The following is a 22,068-nucleotide window of genomic DNA, read 5'->3' as shown; positions in this document are numbered from 1 at the left end:
CCAATCAATACTTTGGGATAACCAACAAAGATATTTATCCGATTTTGGTTGTAAACTCTTAGGCCAAAATTTAAAGAAAGGACTATTAGGGTTTATACCCATGCCATAACTCGTATGGTGTCATTTCAACGGATCATGATGATGCTCTATTTAGTGTAAAAAGCGGTAGTCACTAGAGCATAATCCACAAAAAAATATAATGGCATCATTTTATTTTTATATCATCATTAATCCAACATGGTTTGGATACATCTCTCGGATACTATATCATCACTATGATACCTCAAGAAATGTGAATTGTAGAACTATTTCATAACTCTCTTAGATGTTCGCTAAAACTCGTAATTCAAATATTTTTCCAATGATCCAATCATAGATATTTGACTTTTCTATTACGATGATTTCCACTTCATGCTGAAATTTATTTGAATCCATTCAAATGTTTCAAACTTCTTCCTTATCGAATATATCCACATATATATACTCAATTCATTGTTGCAAGTTTTCATGAAATAGAAGAATCTCCCGCACACAACTATGCCCAGTGAACCACATATATCATCATGTATGTTTTCACTAAGTTAGTTGCCCGTTCAACTCTTGGCCTATGAACGGTATTTTAGTCATTTTCTTTTAGAAAAGATTTGCGAGCGCCAAACAATTCAAAAAATCAAATGACTCCAAAAATCCATTTGCATGGAGTTCCTTCATGCGTTCCTTTCAAACATGACCTAAATGGCGGTTCCACAAATAAGTGGAATTCAAATCATTCGCCTTTATGGCATTTTAGCGTCAGTATTATGTGTGTGTGTTTCACCATTAAGATTTATAATAACTTATCCATCGTACATGGAGTAATGTCATAATTTGAACAACTCATTGTTTTCATTTGACCAGAGCAAAATTACAATTATTAAGTTCTTTATTATAAATTCTAAGGGCTAGGTAGAATGCCAACGGCAAACATGATAACACTCTATTATGTTCCAGACGTGCATTATTACCATATTCCTTATTAGTCACTTAGGCCATCGTATTCTTGTATTGCGTTGTATTGTATGACATCTCATATCAACCAACCTGGTACAAATACCCAAGAATTTCATTATGTGACCAAACAAGGAATATATCCATAACATGTATATCATTTATATACACCTGAGATAGACTTTCTAGTCTTTTCTTTCTTTCTGCCAATAATCTTTTGTAGTTTCTCTTTTAGCTTTCCTCATTATTCAGAAAAACACTTCAACATCAATAACTTCTAGGTTTGTTGGTCAAATACCAATAACCTTGAGGTTCTAACTTTGAAGTTGATCATCATATGACAAGTGTTCCGGATTTCACTATTAGTAACCTTTTAATATGATGAACAATTTCACTCATAATTTTATCCATCATATCATGACGACTTTTCGAGACCATGTCTGTACATGCTAGGTTCATAAAGTTTAACCTCAGTATTCGTATGTGCAAATCTGGCTTGCACCCATTGTATGCACACGTAGAATCTATCACACCCGATCATCACGTGATGCTTCGAAACGACGAGTCTTAGCAACGGTGCATACTAAGGACGATCACTTCATGGATATGCGAATATTGTTAGTGCCCCAATAGTTGGAGGATTGTGACGCCTGGCGTCTTCAACCTTCATACATTCCCATAAAACTTATGAGTTTATGTAGTCTCACTAGATTATATTCTATCATCTTGCAATAAGGTCTTAGATATCACATATATCTCATACCTTGCTTATTTCTGAAAACTAAATTTTCAGCTCCTTACTTTTTCAAACAGATTTGAACTTCAAGTTTCATGGAGACAAGATAACTTTAGGTACTAATTGAAACCACAACTCTTTGAATCAATAATGTGAGGTTTACTAAAAGTTCGCAATAGGACTTAATCATTTTTTGATTCTTTAACAATACGGTACCAGTCCGTAAAGTTTCTTGTCAGACTTAACAGTATTTCTATCTCAATTACAAGACTAGCGCATGGTAGAAAACGGATGCCAATACTACAAAATTAATTCAAAATACTACTCAGACTATGTTTATGATAATTAGTTCATGTTTTAATATAATTACTAATGAACTCCCACTTAATACAGCATCCCTCATAGTTGTTAAGTGGTACACGATCCAAATCCACTACACCAAAACCGATCATCACGTGAGATGATGTAGCTTCAATAGTGAACATCAACATGTTGATCATATCATCCATATGACTCGTGTTCAACCTTTCGGTTTCCGTTGTCCCGAGGCCATGTCTGTACATGCTAGGCTCGTCAAGCAAACCCAAGTATTCCGCGTGTGCAACATGGCTTACACCCGTTGTATGTGAACGTTGAGTCTATCACATCCGATCATCACGAGATGCTTCGAAACGACGAACTGTGCAACGGTGCATACGAGGGGAGAACACTTTATTATCTTGATATTAATGTGAGGGATCATCTTATAATGCTACCGTCGCGTTCTAAGCAAAATAAGATGCATAAAGGATTAACATCACATGCAATTCATATGTGATATGATATGGCCCTTTAGTCTTTGCACCTTCGATCTTCATCTCCAAAGCACGGACATGATCTCCATCATCAACGGGCATGATCTCCATCATCGTTGGCGTAGCGTCAAGGTCCATGGCGTCGTCTTCATGGTTGTTCACCTCATGTAGCAACTATTACAACTACTTTGAAATACTACTCAACATGAAATTTAAAGACAACCATAAGGCTCCTGCCAGTTGCCACAATATAATAATGATCATCTCATACATATTCATCATCACATCATGGCCATATCACTGAAGGGATTCGTAGCATAGAAAACAAAAAATTTCCTACCGCGAGAACGCAATCCAAGCCAAGATGCAATCTAGAAGACGGGAGCAACGAGGGGATGAACGAGACTAACCCTTGAAGATTTCCAAAGCCTACAAGAGGAGGCTCTCGTTGCTGCGGTAGACGATCACTTGCCGCTTTCAAAAGCGCGTAGAAGATCTTGACGGTGCCACAATCGTGCAGCACCTCCGTACTTGGTCACACGTTCGGTGTTGATGAAGACGACGTCCTTCTCCCTGTTCCAGCGGGCAGCAGAAGTAGTAGATCCTCCTCGGAGTCCCGGCAGCACGACGGCGTGGTGGCGGTGGTGGTGGAGAACTCCGGCAGGGCTTCACCTATGCGATGCGGGAGTAGTATGTGGAGGAGGGGCGCTAGGGTTTGGGGAGAGAGAGGAGGGTAGGGCGCCGGCCATGGGGGGCCCTAGGTGGTGCGGCCAAGAGTGGCTGCCCCCTCCCTCTTCTCCTCATTATATAGGTGGAAATCCCCAAGAGTTGTAGTCCAAGTCTTCGAATAACACTACAAGAAAAGTTGCCATGGCCGACGAAGTTGAAGTCGCGCCGTGGTTGCTGGTGCACCATGGCCGACGATTTTTGGTCTCTCCGTTGTGCATGTCAAAACGTTTTTTTCTCGTTTTTGAGGCCACCTAGCCCGACGAAAACGGCCAAAACGTGGCGTATGGTGTCCCGGGACGTGGTGCATCTTGAATTCTCGGGTTCGCCGGCCGAGTCAACGCAAATCCGCACCACCGAGGGATGTAGGGCCCAGATGGCAGCCTCTCTGGCATTGTTTTTTTTCTCGATCGCGCCATCTCGTTCAACGCTCTCCGATCGAGCCGTTTACGATGCAGGATCATGGGTCCCGCATGTCATCCTCTATGAACCAAAATTCTTTCTATTCTTGGATTTTTTTTTGACCCCCTGATTTCTGGCTACTTCCTTTTTCTTTTGATCCCTTGCCGCCTTGGAAACGTTGAGACCGCTGCTGCTAATTGGGACCCGCATGTCATCCTCTATGAGCAATCAACTTTCTTTTCTTGGAGTTTTTTTTGGCACCTCAAATTTGGTCACTTGCCTTTTTCTTTCGATCCCCTGCCGCCTCTCAAACGGTGATACCGCTGCTGCTAAATGGGACCCGCATGTCATCCTCTATGTACTATAACACTTTCTTTTCTTGGATTTTTTTGGCACCTCATATTTGGTCACTTACCTTTTTCTTTCGATCCCCTGCCGCCTCTCAAACGGTGAGACCGCTGCTGCTAAATGGGACCCGCATGTCATCCTCTATGTACTATAAAACTTTCTTTTCTAGGATTTTTTTTGGAACCACATATTTGGTCACTTGCCTTTTTCTTTCGATCCCGTGCAGCCTCTCAAACGGTGATACCGCTGCTGCTAAATGGGACCCGCATCTCATCCTGTATGTACAATCAAGTTTCTTTTCTTGAATTATTTTTGGCTCCTGATATTTGGTCACTTGCCTTTTTCTTTTGATCTCATACCACGTTTGAAACGTTGAGGAACCTGCAGGCTCATGGGACCCGCATGTCATCCTCTATGTACTATAAAACATCCGTTTCTTGGATTTTTTTGACTTGTTTCTTGGATTTTTTTGGCACCTCATATTTGGTCACTTGCCTTTTTCTTTCGATCCCCTGCCGCTTCTCAAACGGTGATACTGCTGCTGCTAAATGGGACCCGCATGTCATCCTCTATGTACAATCAAGTTTCTTTTCTTGAATTATTTTTGGCTCCTGATATTTGGTCACTTGCCTTTTTCTTTCGATCTCATGCCACGTTTGAAACGTTGAGGACCCTGCTGGCTCATGGGACCCGCATGTCATCCTCTATGTGCTATAAAAGTTTATTTCCTTTTTCTTTTTCTTGGCTAACAAGATTTAGTAAAGCAGGTTTAATTTCGAAAAATTCTGTTGTAGTAGCAGGTGGAGCAACAGGTGTGCATAGGAAATCATTATTATTTGTGCTAGTGAAGTCACACAACTTAGTATTCTCAACAATACCCATTTTAGCAGTAGTAAATAAAACAAACTAAATAAAGTAAATGCAAGTAACTAATTTTTTTGTGTTTTTAGTATGGAGAACAAGACAGTAAATAAAGTAAAGCTAGTAACTATTTTTTTTATATTTTTGATATAAAGAGCAAACAAAGCAGTAAAATAAAGTAAAGTAAAGCAAGACAAAAACAAAGTAAAGAGATTGGATGTGGGAGACTCCCCTTGCAGCGTGTCTTGATCTCCCCGGCAACGGCGCCAGAAATTTAGCTTGATGACGCGTAAAGCACACGCCCGTTGGGAACCCCAAGTGGAAGGTGTGATGCATACATCAGCAAGTTTCCCTCAGTAAGAAACCAAGGTTTATCGAACCAGTAGGAGTCAAGGATCACGTGAAGGTTGTTGGTGACGGAGTGTAGTGCGGCGCAACACCAGGGATTCCGGCGCCAACGTGGAACCTGCACAACACAATGAAAGTACTTTGCCCCAACGTAACAGTGAGGTTGTCAATCTCACCGGCTTGCTGTAAACAAAGGATTAAATGTATAGTGTGGAAGATGATGTTTGTTTGCGAAGAACAGTAAAGAACAGAGTTTGCAGTAGATTGTATTTCAGATGTAAAGAATGGACCGGGGTCCACAGTTCACTAGTGGTGTCTCTCCCATAAGATAAATGGCATGTTGGGTGAACAAATTACAGTTGGGCAATTGACAAATAAAGAAGGCATAACAATGCACATACATATATCACGATGAGTACTATGAGATTTAATCAGGGTATTACGACAAAGTACATAGACCGCTATCCAGCATGCATCTATGCCTAAAAAGTCCACCTTCAGGTTATCATCCGAACCCCTTCCAGTATTAAGTTGCAAACAACAGACAATTGCATTAAGTATGGTGCGTAATGTAATCAACAAAAATATCCTTAGACAAAGCATCGATGTTTTATCCCTAGTGGCAACAGCACATCCACAACCTTAGAACTTTCTGTCATTGTCCCATATTCAATGGAGGCATGAACCCACTATCGAGCATAAATACTCCCTCTTGGAGTCACAAGTATCAACTTGGCCAGAGCCTCTACTAGCAACGGAGAGCATGCAAGAACATAAACAACATATATGATAGATTGATAATCAACTTGACATAGTATTCCATATTCATCGGATCCCAACAAACACAACATGTAGCATTACAAATAGATGATCTTGATCATGATAGGCAGCTCACAAGATCTAACATGATAGCACAATGAGGAGAAGACAACCATCTAGCTACTGCTATGGACCCATAGTCCAGGGGTGAACTACTCACACATCGATCCGAAGGCGATCATGGTGATGAAGAGACCTCCGGGAGATGATTCCCCTCTCCGGCAGGGTGCCGGAGGCGATCTCCTGAATCCCCTGAGATGGGATTGGCGGCGGCGTCTCTGGAAGGTTTTCCGTATCGTGGCTCTCGGTACTGGGGTTTTCGCGACGAAGGCTTTAAGTAGGCGGAAGGGCGGAGTCGGAGGGCTGACGGGGGCCCCACACCATAGGGCGGCGCGGGCCCCACCCAGGCCGCGCGGCCCTGTGGTGTCGGCGCCCCGTCGCCCCACTTCGTAACCCTTTCGGTCTTCTGGAAGCTTCGTGGAAAAATAAGACCCTGGGCATTGATTTCGTCCAATTCCGAGAATATTTCCTTTGTAGGATTTCTGAAACCAAAAACAGCAGAAAACAGCAACTGGCTCTTCGGCATCTCGTCAATAGGTTAGTGCCGGAAAATGCATAATAATGACATAAAGTGTGTATAAAACATGTGAGTATCATCATAAAAGTAGCATGGAACATAAGAAATTATAGATACGTTTGAGACGTATCAATAAGCTTTGGTCAAAGTCAAACTCGCTGAAGTTTAATCATCTATATTGAGAAAAATATAAACATATACAACAAAATAATAATATTTTTAGAATTGTTATGAAATAGATTTTCACATTATATGCATTTGATATGGTAGATCTTTGTATTATTATCTATATTCTTGGTCAAAGTTTGCACAGTTTGACGTGCACGAAAAATTATGCACAACATTAAATGGGCAGGAGGGAGGATAGCAATACGCCGAGTCGCGAAGTTGGTAATTTTTGCTTAACCAGGCCTGAGAGGAATACCACGGCCCAGAAATGTGCACATGCCCGCACGCTGGAGAATTGTGGAAGTAATCACTACTCCCTAACCACTCACCACCGCAAAATACATCTCGGCACATTGTCTCTCTCTCTCTCCCTTGCCGCATAATCCATCGGAGCGATAGATGGATTCTTGTCCTCCTCCTCCACCGCCACCGCCTTCGGTTCCCTTACACCTCATCTCGAGGTTTGACGGGTCCAAGGCCCACCGCGCCATTCAACAGTACGAGCTGATGTGTAAAAGCAAATGGGCGGCGCAGATTTCCCCGGCCACAACGCCGACATCTTCATCCGTGGAATCTCCTGCAACTAATGCTTCCCGTCCTGCATCTTCTTCTGCTCCAGCGGCGGCTAGAACATCTGCATCGACCTCCGCTGTAAGTGAACAGGCTAGCTCTCCGGCCTTGTTTGGTACTAGAGTTTTTGTGGAGATTAGTAGAGATAATACTCTAGAGTATTCGGTGAACCGCTACCGTCACCCAATCCCCACAAACCCCATCACCAATCCACTATGTAGGGGTAGATTATTGGGGAAAATACACTAAGGCCTTCTTTACTTCTCTCGTATTTTTCTTTCCAATGGGTATGGGGATGGAAGGGGATTTAGTGTTCACCCAATACCCTCAAATACCCTTCCCCAAAAATACACTAGTATGATGGAGATTTTTCAATTTAGGCAAAAAATGTGGGGATGAGAGGGGATGTGAGGGGATATCTTCTCGGGATTATTTCGTTCAAAATCGGAGAAGTAAACAGACTAGTGGGGATTTTCCGGGATATAAAATAATCCCTTCCCATCCCCATAAACACACTAGAAGTAAACAAGGCCTAAGAGTTGGGGATAAGCGGGAATTAAACTCGGATAGATATTTGGTGCACATGAGCACCAGTGATCACGGTAAAAAAAACCAGAAAATATATTCTTGAGTTTCAAAAAAGTTCTGGAAAAAAATAAGTATGTAGTGAATGATATATCCCACAAACGTGCAAAACATCAAGTCCAAATACTTTATCAGATTTTGTCTTTTTTATCTGACTAGTACATTTTCAAATCTCTAAACCAAATCAGATTTTGTCTTTTTTACCTAGCCCAAAATAAAAATAAGTTTGGGTTGAGATTTTGCAGGACAGTAAGATATATTACTGACAATTTTCATAATTATTTTCATAATTTTTTATAATTTGCAAAAAAAACATTTTATATGATAGGCACACTGGAGCTCAAGAGCCAAAACCACTTTCCGATTAAACTCGCTCAATAATCTAGTAGCAAAAACTCTGGTACCAAACTAGACTACTGATTTCGGCGATTAGGGTTTTTCGAGGCATCGCATAGATCTGTTTATTCATCATCGGCTCATTTGGGAAATATCACCGATGTGCCTGGTCTGGCAACTGCGTATTACCTGATAGATGCGTAGATATGTTGTTTTGTGTGTATGTATGCATTGCACTAATCTTTTGTATGCCATTGAAGTGCTAGCTAACTGAATTATTTGCTTTATCACGGTGTTGTAATTCTGAAGGGACCTAAGCCTGGCATCAAGACGAGGATGTGCGTAACTACTTTGCTTCCACCTCCCGCCGGCATGGAAGACTTTATCCCCTACAATGACCTCATGAAAAAGCCTGTGGTGCATGGCCAGAGGGAGGCAGTAGAGGCGTTGTCGATGATGAACCCCGCTATTGGAAGACCCCCTATAATTGGACACAAGCCCACCCAGTCGGTGCCACAACACTTCTACGTCCAGCTAGATGATGATGACATGTTCATTCTGGTCATACCTACAGCGTTTAAGTCCATCCTCTTGGATACCCGGGTGATTGACAAGAAGCCAAGGCGCGTGTGACTAAAGAAGACCAAATGGTGTGATTACTCTGACCAGCTCCAGTGGATGGATGATGAGCTTGTTTTCTTCAGAGGCTGGAATCGCTACGCTCGGAGGCATGGCTTGCAGCATGGTGACACCCTCGTTTTCAAGTTAGAGAACGATGGCCCCAAGCTGTTGTTCGAGGTGTTGGTGTTCAAGTTCGACACATCGATTGAGGTCGTGTTTGGGGGTTGTTCAATCCATGGTGTCCCGGGCTAGCTTTCTAGCTGGGCGTATCGAGCAGCGTGTATGCACACCCCTTTGCTACCTGGCGTATCTAGCAGCGTATCGAACAGGTTGTTCTCTAATTTTGTGAGAACCAATACGGTACATGGTTTCTCGTTTCCTTTTTTCTGAGGTTACGTGTGCATTTGGCGTGCATCTAGTTCTAAGTTCTTTTTCACGGGTTTGTTCATATATCCGCAAGTCCACACAATGGATGCCAAGGCCGTACCAGCTCGCGTGAAGTATTTGCATCTTTTAACTAATAGTAACATGAATACCCGTCCCTTGGAGATTTGCCTAGAATTCTCTATGTGGTCGCTCTCTTTTTGTTAGGGGAATGGCAGAGGATTTATTGAGGGACAGGAAATTGATATACTACCCAAGAAGCGAATACTTGTTGGGCTATGTCTGTCGATCAACAATGAAATTCGTTCGTAGCCCAACTTCAGCCCACTTTCATGATTTCGGACCCACACGTCTCAAAATTTGTAATTGCCGTCAGAGAAATTTTTTGACCCCACTCAAAAGAATTTCAACCAGCGAAATGGCCATTCTACCCGTTAGTAACGCGGAACTATATTGCATGATGGGCGCGTGAGGGCACGGGTAGTTAAGTAACTATTTTGAACCGGAGGGAGTACAACACTTACAGCCGGGCAACCATGGGAGTTTCGCATCCAGTTTTCCCCATTCCAAGAAACCCTAGATCCGCCTCCGGCCACATCCACCCCCTCCCGCCGGCTACTTCTCCCTCCGGAGTTTGCCCTGCACATCGTCGCCGCGCTCCAAAGATACCGTAGTGTTCCATCGTCTCGGGCCACATCTACGCCAGTTGAGACAAATCGTCTCCCTCAACATGAGGCTAGGAACGGGTATACTTGTTTTTTTGCAGCCAATTAGTTCGATTGTTTTTCTTGTGCTCGAATGTTCGGTCGATTGCTATCAATTGGGTTGTTTCTGGTCGATTGCTAAGAGAATACTGATTTATTTTGTTTGTTATTGGCTTATAAATACAAGTATTTTCGCTCTATATCATCATACATACCACACATCCGCACATCTTAAACTACGTTTCGGATGTTTGGATCATGTAAATAATTTTATTCAAAAACCGAAATATTCTCGATAACTGTGTTTTAGTATTCAAGAAAGAAGTCCGACCTTATTTATTTAGAACTAAGAAACGAGGAAACTCTGGTATTTCTTAGGTAGGCGTTGGAATATTTTAGTTATAAAATATAGCTGTGTGGCTTGTGTTCCACAATGTAAACTGTTTTGGCAAACTAAATTATCAGTATTACTTCCTGTGTTGTGACTTATGAGTGGTCTTTGTTCTCTGCTACTGGAGTTTTTTCCTTCCTTCAGTGTGTCTATAAAAACATGTGAGCTTTCAAAATAAGCTGGGCCTCCCCGTGGTTGGGCTGTCTTGTTTCAAAAAAAAAATCAGTATTACGTCGGTTTAGATAATAGTGAGCTACCAAACTAAGCCTTAATGTTTGTACTTGCTATTTTAGCAGCGTCGGGAAAAAAGAGGAGGAACATTGCAAACTTCCTGGAGCTTCTCCTATTGAGATGATGCTAGCATCACATGCTTCAATGCGGGAAAATAATAGTAAAAGGGGAGGCTCCACTGCTAAGGGCAACAAAAGAATATCAGCATCTCAGCCACCTGAAGGAGACTATGAGCTTGCAGTCTTATTACATGATATGCCTGAGAGCTCCCCTGCTCTCTTGGCAGCTAAGGTGCTAGTTCCTCCATCTCATCTTGCCTTATCATATCTATAAATGTTTGATTCCGAAGATTGTTCCTGCATACAATGATGAATGCCGTGCTTCTTACCAGCGCAAGAAGATACCTACGACCAGCTATAAGGAAAAGCTAATGCCTCCAGATAGAACCTTGATGCAGCCAGGCATGAAAAGATCATCACCAGACCCACCAGCTCCTAGACACAAACGAAATCCAATCTCAACCCACGGAGATCCCTGCGTCTAAACCCTTCTCTCGTTGAAGGCAAGTTGTAGCACATAATGCATACTGCATCTATCAAGTAGTGATGTCAAGTTCTTACATGCATTTAGTTTAGCTTTTGTTTCAAAATGACCACATATGCTGGCTTACTCCCTTGTCACAGGTAATGATGCAACATGGACTGTCTTCGTGGAGTGCACTGACCAGATGGATGCCAACAAGCACATGAATGATGAAGATCATGCAAACCCTCAGCCTGATGACCAAACCCATCAGGCCAGGAGAGATGCTGGACTCGGGGATCCTGAGGTGGAAACCCTGTCCAGCAATGGGGTTAAAGGCATGATTTGTGTATTTAGTCTATTTTTCCGTCCATATTTTGTTTGGAGTACCTCTTTTATTACCCTAACTTTTCTTATTTTTTTGTAGTGGCAAGGGGAGTAAACATCAACTTGCCAAAAAATCAGAAGTATGTTTCCAAAGGTTCCCAAACTTCCAGTAGTCATTCCAAAGGGAAGGACTAGGCCAGTTTCAGCTGCAATCGCTGCAAAGTTTGCAAGTGAATGCAACATTGCAGTCAGGAACTGGGTGCCTGTGTGTTCGCACTAGAACAAGTACAAGGGTGACACTAAACTCCTCCATGGTTATTACAACAAAGTGGCTGTGAGTACAGAGTTTTATTAGATATGGGTAGAGTGATGATCCCACTCTCGTGCATTTCGTGTTCAAATGCAAAATCCTAAATAACGCACTCATCTTGGGGGAGCTCTCCTCGATTTGTTTGAATGCTACTTTTATGATCCTATCATAACATCGCTTTATCATCATCAAGTATTTGATATTGGAAGAAAAACTTTATCTTTTTGGTATTTAGTGCCATCATAAAAACTGTCGAGGGTTTAGTTTATTTGTTGAAACCTTTCTCTCTTGGGAGTTGGTTATTTCATTCCTTTGTTTTTGGGTTTAATTAGCTTCTTATAATGAGATAAGTCTTTGTAGTCAACCTTTTGTTGATTTGATTCTTTGATATAATTTGGACAATCATTGTTTCTTGATTTAATTGGTGTTTGGTCCAAATTGTATCTTCCTTTGGTTCTTGAAAGGCTTGTGCATGCATATTTAATATATGTATATCTTATGGCATGGGTTACTTTCTTTAATCCAAATTTGATTAAGATGTGCATGAAATTAAATTCCATATTTATATGCACATAGTTTTGTGGAGTTTTGTCCTATATGTTGTAGTGTGTCTAACTACTTCAGACGCAATTAGTTTGGGGACCATATTGTACTTACTCTCAGGAAGAAGTGGTGACTCAATGGTAATTTGAGGCAAGCTAGGATGGTCAACAAACTCATATCTAGTACATCCACACCAATGCTATCTCGGTAACAAGTATCTTCTCATGCATATTTTTCATGTATCCAACCTTGTGGTTGCATGTTGGTATGAACTCTTTATTTGCAAATGTTGTGCTTCTTGCAAAAGTCTTAATAAAACATCTTTATTACGAATGTGAGTAATTTGAGATGAGTGCATATGTTGGGAAAGATATAAAATCATGTTCATGGTTCACCCATCCCAAATATGTCTATCTAGCAATATTATTGCATACCACTTCCTTAAGTTTCTCACATGTGCAATATTGATGAAATTGCAAATTGAGTTCCTTATTTTGATATCCTTTCTTTGTGATACTTGATGCCTTTCCCAAAGCATCTCAACTATCTTCTTTCCCTTGCTGGTATTTGTGATGTATTTGATGTGCTTGTGGTTGAAGTTCATTAATGTACAATGATATAAAATTGAGCATTTGGCCATGCTATTAAGCAAAAATTCTTATTGTTATATTGCATGACTTCATGTTGGATATCATGTTCTATTTCACGTGTATCTATTTTTTGTGTACATGTTTCTTTGTGGATAATCATTTTCGTGAGTTTGTCCACTTAAAGAAACTTATACACATAAGAGATGATACATCTCCATTTGATATATTATTTATTTGTTGTGTGTTGATTGGTCATGCTAAGTAATATAATTCATTAGAGACTATGATAATGCTATTTTCTCATCCTTGTAATAGTCTTATAATATGCTTTGTCATGCCTTTTATTATGGTGCCTCTTACTTGTTGCTCAACCATTTGTTTGTTGCAAGTGCTAAGCTTAACTTTCTATCTATGATCTATTGCAAATATTTGTGTTTAGGTGGAAATGAGGAAGTTAGGATTCCATGTTATGCATATTGTATTCAAATGCAACATTTTAATGTATGCATGTACCTTGGGGAGCTTCCTCATTTTATTTAAAGAACTATTCTGTGGTGATCATTAGAGTTTATTTCACTTGGTATCTTTTGCTTTGAATGATATTATGGGAGTGATGATTCCATGTTTGTGCACTCATATTCCAATTTAAGTTGTCTAGTTTTGTGCACAAACCTTGGGGAGCTTCCTCATATTATTTAGAGAAATCTTCCTGATCTTATCATAATATCTATCTTTCTTGTGGTATCTTCTTTGTGGTTCATTTGGTTGCTTGCTTCATTTGTTGAAGCTTCTTGACTTTGTTATCTTTTTGCAATCTTTGATCCTCTCTATAGTCTGATTCCTTGCGAATATTCATCATTGGATACGTGCATTTGATTGCACTCAAATTATGAGAAATGCACACGGTATGGAGGAACTCTCACTATATAGGCCTTCTAAATTTTTCACCCGTTTCGGCAATTGGTGCCAATGGGGGAGAAGTTTGGAGGGTTTAAGGGAATTTGGTTATGTCTTTGCTTTGTGCTTAATCATGTGCCTTTCTTGCATTGCATCTTGTTGCTTTGCATAGTTGAATATTTCGAGGAAACTTCACTAGGCTTTGAATGCCAATGTATGCAATGAAATTCAAGTTCATTCACAGATGCATTTATTATGGGGGAGTTTGCTCTATGTATTAAACTTGTTTTTACTTAAATTACTTATATAAACCCTCTCAAAGAGATTGTCATCAAGTACCAAAATGGGGGAGATTGAAAGTGCATGGAGCCCCCATGTGTGGTTTTGGTAATTGATGACAATCCATGTGGACTATGTGTGCATTGAGTTATATTTGGAGGAGTGGTCCATATGCAATGCTTGAACCATATATTGGCTTCAAGGTTGTAATAAGAAGAAATTGATGAAGAATATCAAGTGTCAAGTATGTCTTGAAGATGAAGATGAAGTGAGCCCTCAAAGTTAACTTCAAGACATCAACATGGTGAAGAATGAAGAAATGAAGCGCAAGAGATCATATGCTTGAAGCTTGTCATCCATATGGTTATCATGGATATGTGAAGATACACCTAAGAAGAAGCTATCCCATAGTGGAGTATGGAGGAGCAATTCGCAAGACTTCATCAAGCAAGCACAATCAAGAAAGGCGTTCCATCTTGTTGCAGTCAAGACCGTCATCATCAAGCTCAAGTGGAATACGCAAGATTAAGGTTTGCTCTTGATAGGGTTTCTTTCTCACCGGTCTCATGATGTAGTTGGAGAACGGTTTATAGTTTAGTTGCCGTACTATCAAGAGGGCTCTCGAGTGAGTAATTCGATCGTATCCTTCGGAGAGCTCAAACCTTTGCATCCTTGCATAATCTTTCTTGGTTGTTATTTGGATCTTATCCATGTGATGTTTTAGATCTTGTGCTTATTCTCATGACAAACTCTAGTTCATCGAGAATGATTTTTGCACGGGCAACTTGTTGCATTTTCGAGGTTGGAGGTTTTACCGGTATGTCTTTTTTAAATAGGTCAAACCTTTCATCATTAATTTCTATCCTCCCTTGTTTGACTATGATGGTTCCCTTCATGATCTTGTAGAGCTTGTTCCTAGCTTCAAAACAAGCCCAAGATAATCAAAATCGGAGTCCGGATGCTAAAGTTATACCCGTTTCAGTTTGATGTTTCTGCCAGTTTTTTTGTGGGACGGATAATCCGGCCCGGATACAAATATTCGGCCCGAGTCCAGTAACCCCGGATGCTCTGGTCCTTAGCCGATTTTCGAAGCCCGAGGGGCGGATAATCCGGCCCGGGAGGTCCCAAACGGTCATATTCCATTGGGAGGGGGTATATAAGACCCCCTTCTTCCTCCTTGGGCTGGTTGCTTCTTCTACTCTCTCTCTACTCCATTGTTTCCCTCGAGAAGCTTCCTCTCCCTCTAATCCCTCCATGATTCTTGCACCTATTTGAGGGAAAAGAAAGAGGAGATCTAGATCTACATCTTGACCAATCAAATCCCTCTCTTTGAGAGGGGAATCCACTAGATCTAGATCTTGGAGAACTTTGGTGTTCCTCCTCTTATTTGTTCTTCCTCTCTTATTCCCCCAATAGCTTTTGTAGCTTTGTTGGAATTTGAGAGACAAGGACTTCAGCATCTTTGTGGTGTTCTAGCCATTGCATTTGATGCATCGGTTTGACTTCTCCGCGTGATACATGGAGGTGAAAGTTCGTGAGTATATTACTCCGGGAGATTGTTCCCGGAGCTTGTTCCTCTTGGGTCTTTGGACCCTAGATGGCTTAGTGGTCTTTGTGGTGATTTTGGGGACTCCAATTAAGTTGTGGAGATTCTTCAAGGGCAAGGCCTTTGTGGCGATTTATTGGGAGCCTCCAATTAAGTTGTGGAGATAGCCCCAAGCTTTGTGCGGGTACGGTGACCACCCCAAGGTTCCATAGTGGATCGAGGACATCCCTTTTGGTGGGAATTCTTGAGGAGAATACGATGGACTTCGTGCATTTGGAGTGACTTGTCCTCCACACCGCTCCAACGGAGAGTAGCACTCGCAAGAGTGTGAACTTCATGATACATCGTTGTCTCAGCGTCACTTCGGTTATTCCTATACCCGAGCTCTTTACTTATGCACTTTACATTGTGATAGCCTTCATGCTTGAAGTTATATATCTTGCTATCACATAGTTACTTGTATTGCTTAGCATAAGTTCTTGGTGCACATAGGTGAACCCTAGTTATATAGATTTTGTGCTTGACAAATTAAACACTAGTTTTTATTCCGCATTTGTTAAGCCATATTCATAAAAGTATTAAACCGCCTATTCACCCCCCCTCTAGGCGACATATGTGTCCTTTCACCAGCTTCCTTGTCGTCGTCGAGGTTGATGAAGAGGTCGTGGCGACGGCGGCGATCCTCCTCCTTGGGTCGGTAGTCCGCCGCGCTCCACGCCGCGGCGAACTCGTTGGTCGCCGCGAAGGATTCCAGCTGGGCTTGCCGCAGCCCAGGGAAGTCCTCCGGGTCATCGTCCGCCTTGATGATGGACGCCGCCGCCTTGTATTCCGGCGGCAGCGTCCACTCGCGCTGGCGCGGCGGAGAGGGCTCGCTGATGACGTGGGCGCCGCCGCGACCGCCATGGCGGCGGCTGCGAGAGGGAGTAGCCTCCACCGGCTCGTCCTTCACCGTCGCCAGGAACCTTGGCGAGGGTGAGTTGTAGGGCGAGTACATCGATGAAGATCCGCGCGCCGAGGAACCGCGCAAGGAGGAGGAGCATGACGAGGAGGTGGACAATCGTCGCGCCGCTCACTGGCCGTCGTTGCCTCGCGGCGACCATTGTGGGTCGTTCCGCTCGTTCCAGTCGACGATGTAGCAGAGGAACCACGCAAGGGTCCTCCCTGGCGTGCTCCACCACCGCCGCCGTCCAGTGATGTTGTAGTTGGACAGCGGGTCACCGTTCCGTCTAGGCGAGGCGGTCCGCGTGCTGCCGGACGAAGAACACCGTCCAGGCGTCATCGTTGCATGGCGACCATTGTGGGTACGTTCTGCTCGTTCGCTGTGAGGTGGTCCCAAAAATGGTCGTAGATGGCGACGGTCCGGTCGGTCCCCGTCGGCACAGGGGGGATCGGCACACCGCCGCGGCTGAGCGCCTTGCCCCCGAACAACGCTTGTCCAACGGGACGGAGTAGCGCGCGTCCCAGAGGGCGCGTGCCTCGGTGACGTGGAGGGGCCGCCGACCGAAGCCGTTGGCGGCGGCGCCTACTCTCTCTTGGTGTTGGTGGTCCATGGCGGCTAGGGGCGCTGGAGGACGAAGCGGTGGAGGTTTGGAGGAGGAGAGGGGAGGTGGAATGTGCGACGAGGGAGGCGTGCGGCGGTTTATATAGCGTCGAGGAAGCCCGTTGGCGGGCATTAACATCGCCGCTGAAGACGATGAGGCGGCGCTGAAGACGAGCAGGCGCATTAACGCCGACGCGACTCGACACGGAAGGCGAGGAGGCGAGCAGCCTTTGACCGCCGCTGAAGACGAGCATATGGCGCTGAAGACGCGCAAGCACATTAACGCCGACGCGACTCGACGCGGAAGGCGAGCATGCTTTGATGGGCGCGGAAGGCGATGAGGATGACGACTCCACCGACGCTGACGGGGCGGGTCCACAGCATGCAGGCGTTTCCTGCGGCTTCTCTTTCGCGTCGTCATGTCAACACGCGGCGCACCGGTGCCCCGCTAGCCTCCCTTTCTACTAGGTTCGGCCTGGAGGCACCGGATGCAAAATTGGGCCATGCCGGCTAAAAAACAATTTTGCCTCAATTTTGGAGGCCACGGCTGGTCAAGAATTTGTACGCCGGCATTTTACAAAGTCTTATAGATTGCCTTTGGAGAAGGCGAGTGAAGATGCTCTAATTTTAAGGGAAACGGGCCTGGCGTCGAGCGGTGTCGTCCTGCTTCGGTAGCGACCAGCGGCAACAGCCAGTGGTGGCACGGCGCTAACCCTAGCAAGCGATGGAGCGAGCAGGGTTCTTTGAAGGGAAAATCGCATGAATTACTGGCAAGGACAGCGGGTTGATTCAAATAAATAAGATTACGTCCTAATTTTGTTTTCCCTGGCCGTGTGATCGGCATAAAAAAGAACGAACAATCAACATGTGTCAGATGACGACCAGCTCGGGAATAGGAAAGATATCTTCTCATGGCATAGTTCCATGAGCGTGATTGATGATATCATGATGCTAATTTGCGGCCAAATTAAATTGGACAAAGTGAAATTGTTAAATTAGATTGAACGGACATGATACTTCCAATGATAACCATTAAATGCGTTGAGTGATTAACAACCAACAAACCATTAAATACGTTGAGTGATCAACAACCAATTCCAATATAATATTCACACCCTCTCTATAATGGTTAAGGACGTGTCAACTTTATCAAAATTTAGATATATCTAGATTTATTTTAATATCTAGATACATCTGAATTTATCTAAAGTTGAGACATTCTTTTATAAATGGAGGGAGTATTATAGATCATGTTCATCTCATGGTGTTGCGTAGCAACTCAGGGACAACTAACTAGTTTGACTAGAGACAGTAAGTTGCTTCTTCAAGCGCTGGTCCCATCGATGTTAGGAGCCCAATGTGAATTGTTATCGGTTGGTTGTTTGTTCGCGAGTTTCCACATGTGATGAGGAAGGATTTATGGCGAGAATTGCAGAAAATGGATCAAAACAATCTGATACCAAATGCTAGGGTACTACTCAGATTCAACTCGATTAAGGGAATATTAGCGAGTCTCGGGTTACAAGGAAGGATTCAATGGAAAGCACTTGCATGTACAAAATAACCCTCTCTCATGGAACATGCACTTAGTGAAGATAGTTCAAAGCTCTCACCGAGCTCGGCAACATAGCATAGTAACAACTAACATGCAAAGGGGTGATCACCACGTGGTCACTACCATTACCAGCAACGACAGTGCACAAAAGATATGGTGCCTCAAATCACCGAACACGGAAGAAAACATGCATGGAAACTAAACGATCAGTCTTGATGATTGACAGTCATCCATAGTTGACGAACAACACAAATCTTGGTCAAACTTCTATTACTTGATCATCTGCATGCCTCCTATCTGCATTGACAAAAAAAAGTTCAGATAAGAACTCTCCAAAACAAATCGTATCCCTATTTTAAATGTGCAATTAAAAAAAAGGTCAATACATGCAAACCATCACTCCAAATAACCCATCACTTGAAATTCCAACAGCGAGCCAGCGACGGAGCTATTCTACAAGGGCTCCTCTTTAGGATTCTTTCCTATGGAACTTACCTTAGTCTATTCCACAGGAAAATTCAACTAGTTCTAAGCTCTTGGAAATATTCCTAGTGATAAGAAAAAGATGCGCGGTGCCGCTCATTCCCCCGCGCACACTTTTCCTCAAAGCAGCGCATCCCCCTTGCCATTCACATCGACTGACTCAAGCTGCTCCACGTCCACGTGGGCTCCTTCTGAACTCCCTCGCTTGTCATGTTTCATCTCCAACGGCAAGGTACCTTAGAGGCTATCCCAAAATCTAGATTCGTTCCTCCATGCATCATGCCCTTGATCTTTAGCTATGATGCACTTAGATTCAATTGGTTTGAATTAGTCTTCACCTAAAACCTGGTGTAGACTCTTTCTGATTTCGAGATTGAGCTTACTGTTTGGGGATTTGGTATTTTCTGCATAGCTATTAGAACATCTATTTTCTAAGATTTGAGTTAATTCCCAATGCAAATCTGTACGGACGTGGTAATTTTCCTAGACCATTGAGGCCTCGTACGGCATGCAGGGATTAATGTGTATTATGCCTAGTGCTTTGGGTGAAAACACGTTATTCACTCAGGGATCGGGCCTTTCTAAACTAGGCTAATGGTTCAGCTAGCTTTGTACGGGTGGGTACGCGCTGCGCGCTCCGGGCTCCCTGGCCGGTTAGGCTGGACACTTTTTGCCTGGGTTGGGATCGATTGGAGTGAACAAACATATGGCAAGCTGGCGAGAAAAAAACGCAAGGACTGTCTAGCGTTTCGATTGACACGTGTAACAGCAGGTTTTGCAAAAATAATTGAAGCCAGACCCTTCCAAACCTATAGAAGCCCGGCCTGCCAAACGATTAAGCGGCTGCTTGCAGGGATCCAGTGCTATCCCAAGGAAACAAAACATTCTAATCCCACAAAAAACCTGTGTGCCAACTGAAGAGTTTTTCTTTTATGCAGAAGCCACTAAATTCCCCATTTCAGGAATTCTCCTATTCACAGATACCACTCCTTTCCCAGATTATATATATGCTAACAATCTAATGCACAAAGATGGCCGAGCGACCCCGGTTGCCAGAGCCACAAGGCCATTATATGCAACAAAAGGGGGAAACTGTTCTCGAAGTACATCATGCAGAAAACAGTATGCTCTGAAGTTTTGGTTACACTGATAAACTAGAATGTGCAAATGCACATATTTGTGAGTTGTGACGTGTTACTGATTTAGATATTATGAGACCAGCATATAAGTCTAAGTTTGTCCTAACAAGGACATGGGCATGGCTCGGAATTTCAATGAATTTGTGACGTGCTCATCCATTTTCTCTACCCTATGATACAAAGGAGCCCTAACAATCAAATGGCTCAGCATATAAAAGAATTTGAGGCACATTGCATCTGTACACAGACAAGAAGGAAAACTGCAGTTACCATATGGTCATACCTTAGCATGTGGCCATAGAGTGCATCGAAGATGTGGCCTTGCACCCTAGAGAGCAAGAGATTCGCCTGTGCCAGGTAGTTGCGTGCCTCTACCATGGCATGGTCGGCGGGCTGATACAGCGCGGTGCGGTCAGGCAGGCCGATACGGCGGAGGATGCAGATGCATTTGTCCAGGTGATAGTCCACCGCCAGGCGCATGGATGCAAGAGCGATATGGATGGATACAGGGAAGCGGTTGGGGTGAAAGCTGGCATGCGTCGTGCGTGGGATAGTGAGCAGGTAGTCCATAATCTGGTCCTGGGAGTGGCTGTGGCCGAGGAAGGGTAGCGGGTTGCGGGTGGCGCCGCTGTCCAGAGCGCGCTTCAGAGCGGACAAGAGTAGGTCAGCAACGACATTCAGATGTGGGTTCGAGTTGGTGAGGACGGCGATGATGACCCTCAGCTGCCGCGCGTCGCCTTGGTTTTCCCCTCGGTGGCTGGCGAGCTGTGCCGGTGAGGGCTGAGCGCAGGCCTGGAGGCGAGGGTCGAGCAGGTTCAGGAGATCAACCTGCTGCCCTAGGATGCGCAAGGCTTCGGCTAGGCGCGGTGTGACCTCCTCCCGCACCCTGTGCGGATCCTGCATGACCATCCTGGGCAAGCTCGAATTTCTGATTTCCCCTCTCCTGAGCGAGGACCTGTCGGAGGGGTCGTCGGAGAATCCCTGGTGCGTCTATCAGGTGGAGGGAGGGCGGGGTTCTGGGGAGGGGATGGCCTAGAGGGGGAGGAGGCCGGCCGGAGATGGTGGCGGCGATGAACCCTAGTCGTCACCACAGGTGGTGCGTTGTGGGGATGAAGGGAATCGACGAATCGTGTGGGTCGAGACTCGGGAGGAATGGGGCCAAAGGGGTGGGCCGGCAGATACTCTCTTTTTGTTCTTTTGAAGAAGAAGAAGAGTGGGCTGATACTCGAGAGCCCCTATTTGCAGCCTTCAGCTACAGCCCATTCACGCCCATCGGCCATCTTTATTCGTTTGCCTTTTCCTTGGAACAGAGATTTCCCAGCCCCCGGTCTTCGTAATGACACGTGTCCTTTTTGCTGCCGGGTAGCAAAAAAAAATCTCGCTTTTGCTTTAGTGTAGCAAAAAACAGTTCGTCCACGAAATAAAATAAAAGACTTATCTCGCCGGATACCTCACCGGAGACTCGTCGGAAACCTCGCCGGAGACCACACAACAAAAAAAATATGTTGTTGTAGCAAAATAAAATATCGTCGGAGACGACTACAAGACCTCGTCGGAGACCTCAGCGGAGACTTCGCTCGAGACTCATAGCAAACATATTATGCAATTCTAGCAAAACCGCATAAAAGTTGTAGCAAAAAAATTATTCATATGTTACAAATTGCCAGAGACATCAACGAAAACCTTGCTTGCAACCGGCAACAACGCCATCCAAGGTTGCAGCAACTCCGTCTGTCAAAAAACAGCAAC

At 43.9% G+C, this 22,068-nt stretch overlaps 1 protein-coding gene across 1 annotated transcript; it reads right to left on the bottom strand.

Annotated features, from left to right (window-relative positions):
• Window positions 1-18,596: 18,596 nt before the first annotated feature.
• Window positions 18,597-21,487, bottom strand: LOC127340707 (uncharacterized). The gene is made up of 2 exons (XM_051366463.2): window positions 20,603-21,487; window positions 18,597-18,994 (listed from the first exon to the last, which is right to left on the bottom strand). The coding sequence occupies exons 1-2, from the start codon at window positions 21,226-21,228 to the stop codon at window positions 18,991-18,993; spliced, it is 630 nt and encodes a 209-aa protein (XP_051222423.1). The 5' UTR covers window positions 21,229-21,487; the 3' UTR covers window positions 18,597-18,990.
• Between the last annotated feature and the right edge of the window lie 581 nt (window positions 21,488-22,068).

Source organism: Lolium perenne, chromosome 3 (assembly GCF_019359855.2).
Source record: "Lolium perenne isolate Kyuss_39 chromosome 3, Kyuss_2.0, whole genome shotgun sequence".
NCBI lineage: Eukaryota > Viridiplantae > Streptophyta > Magnoliopsida > Poales > Poaceae > Lolium > Lolium perenne.
The sequence above is the reverse complement of the archived record's forward strand: the minus strand, read 5'-3'. Positions and strand labels throughout refer to the sequence as shown.

What these genes read in the sequence shown, in the direction of transcription:
- LOC127340707 (XM_051366463.2), bottom strand. Translation starts at nt 21,228, where the DNA reads ATGGTCATGCAGGATCCGCACAGGGTGCGGGAGGAGGTCACACCGCGC.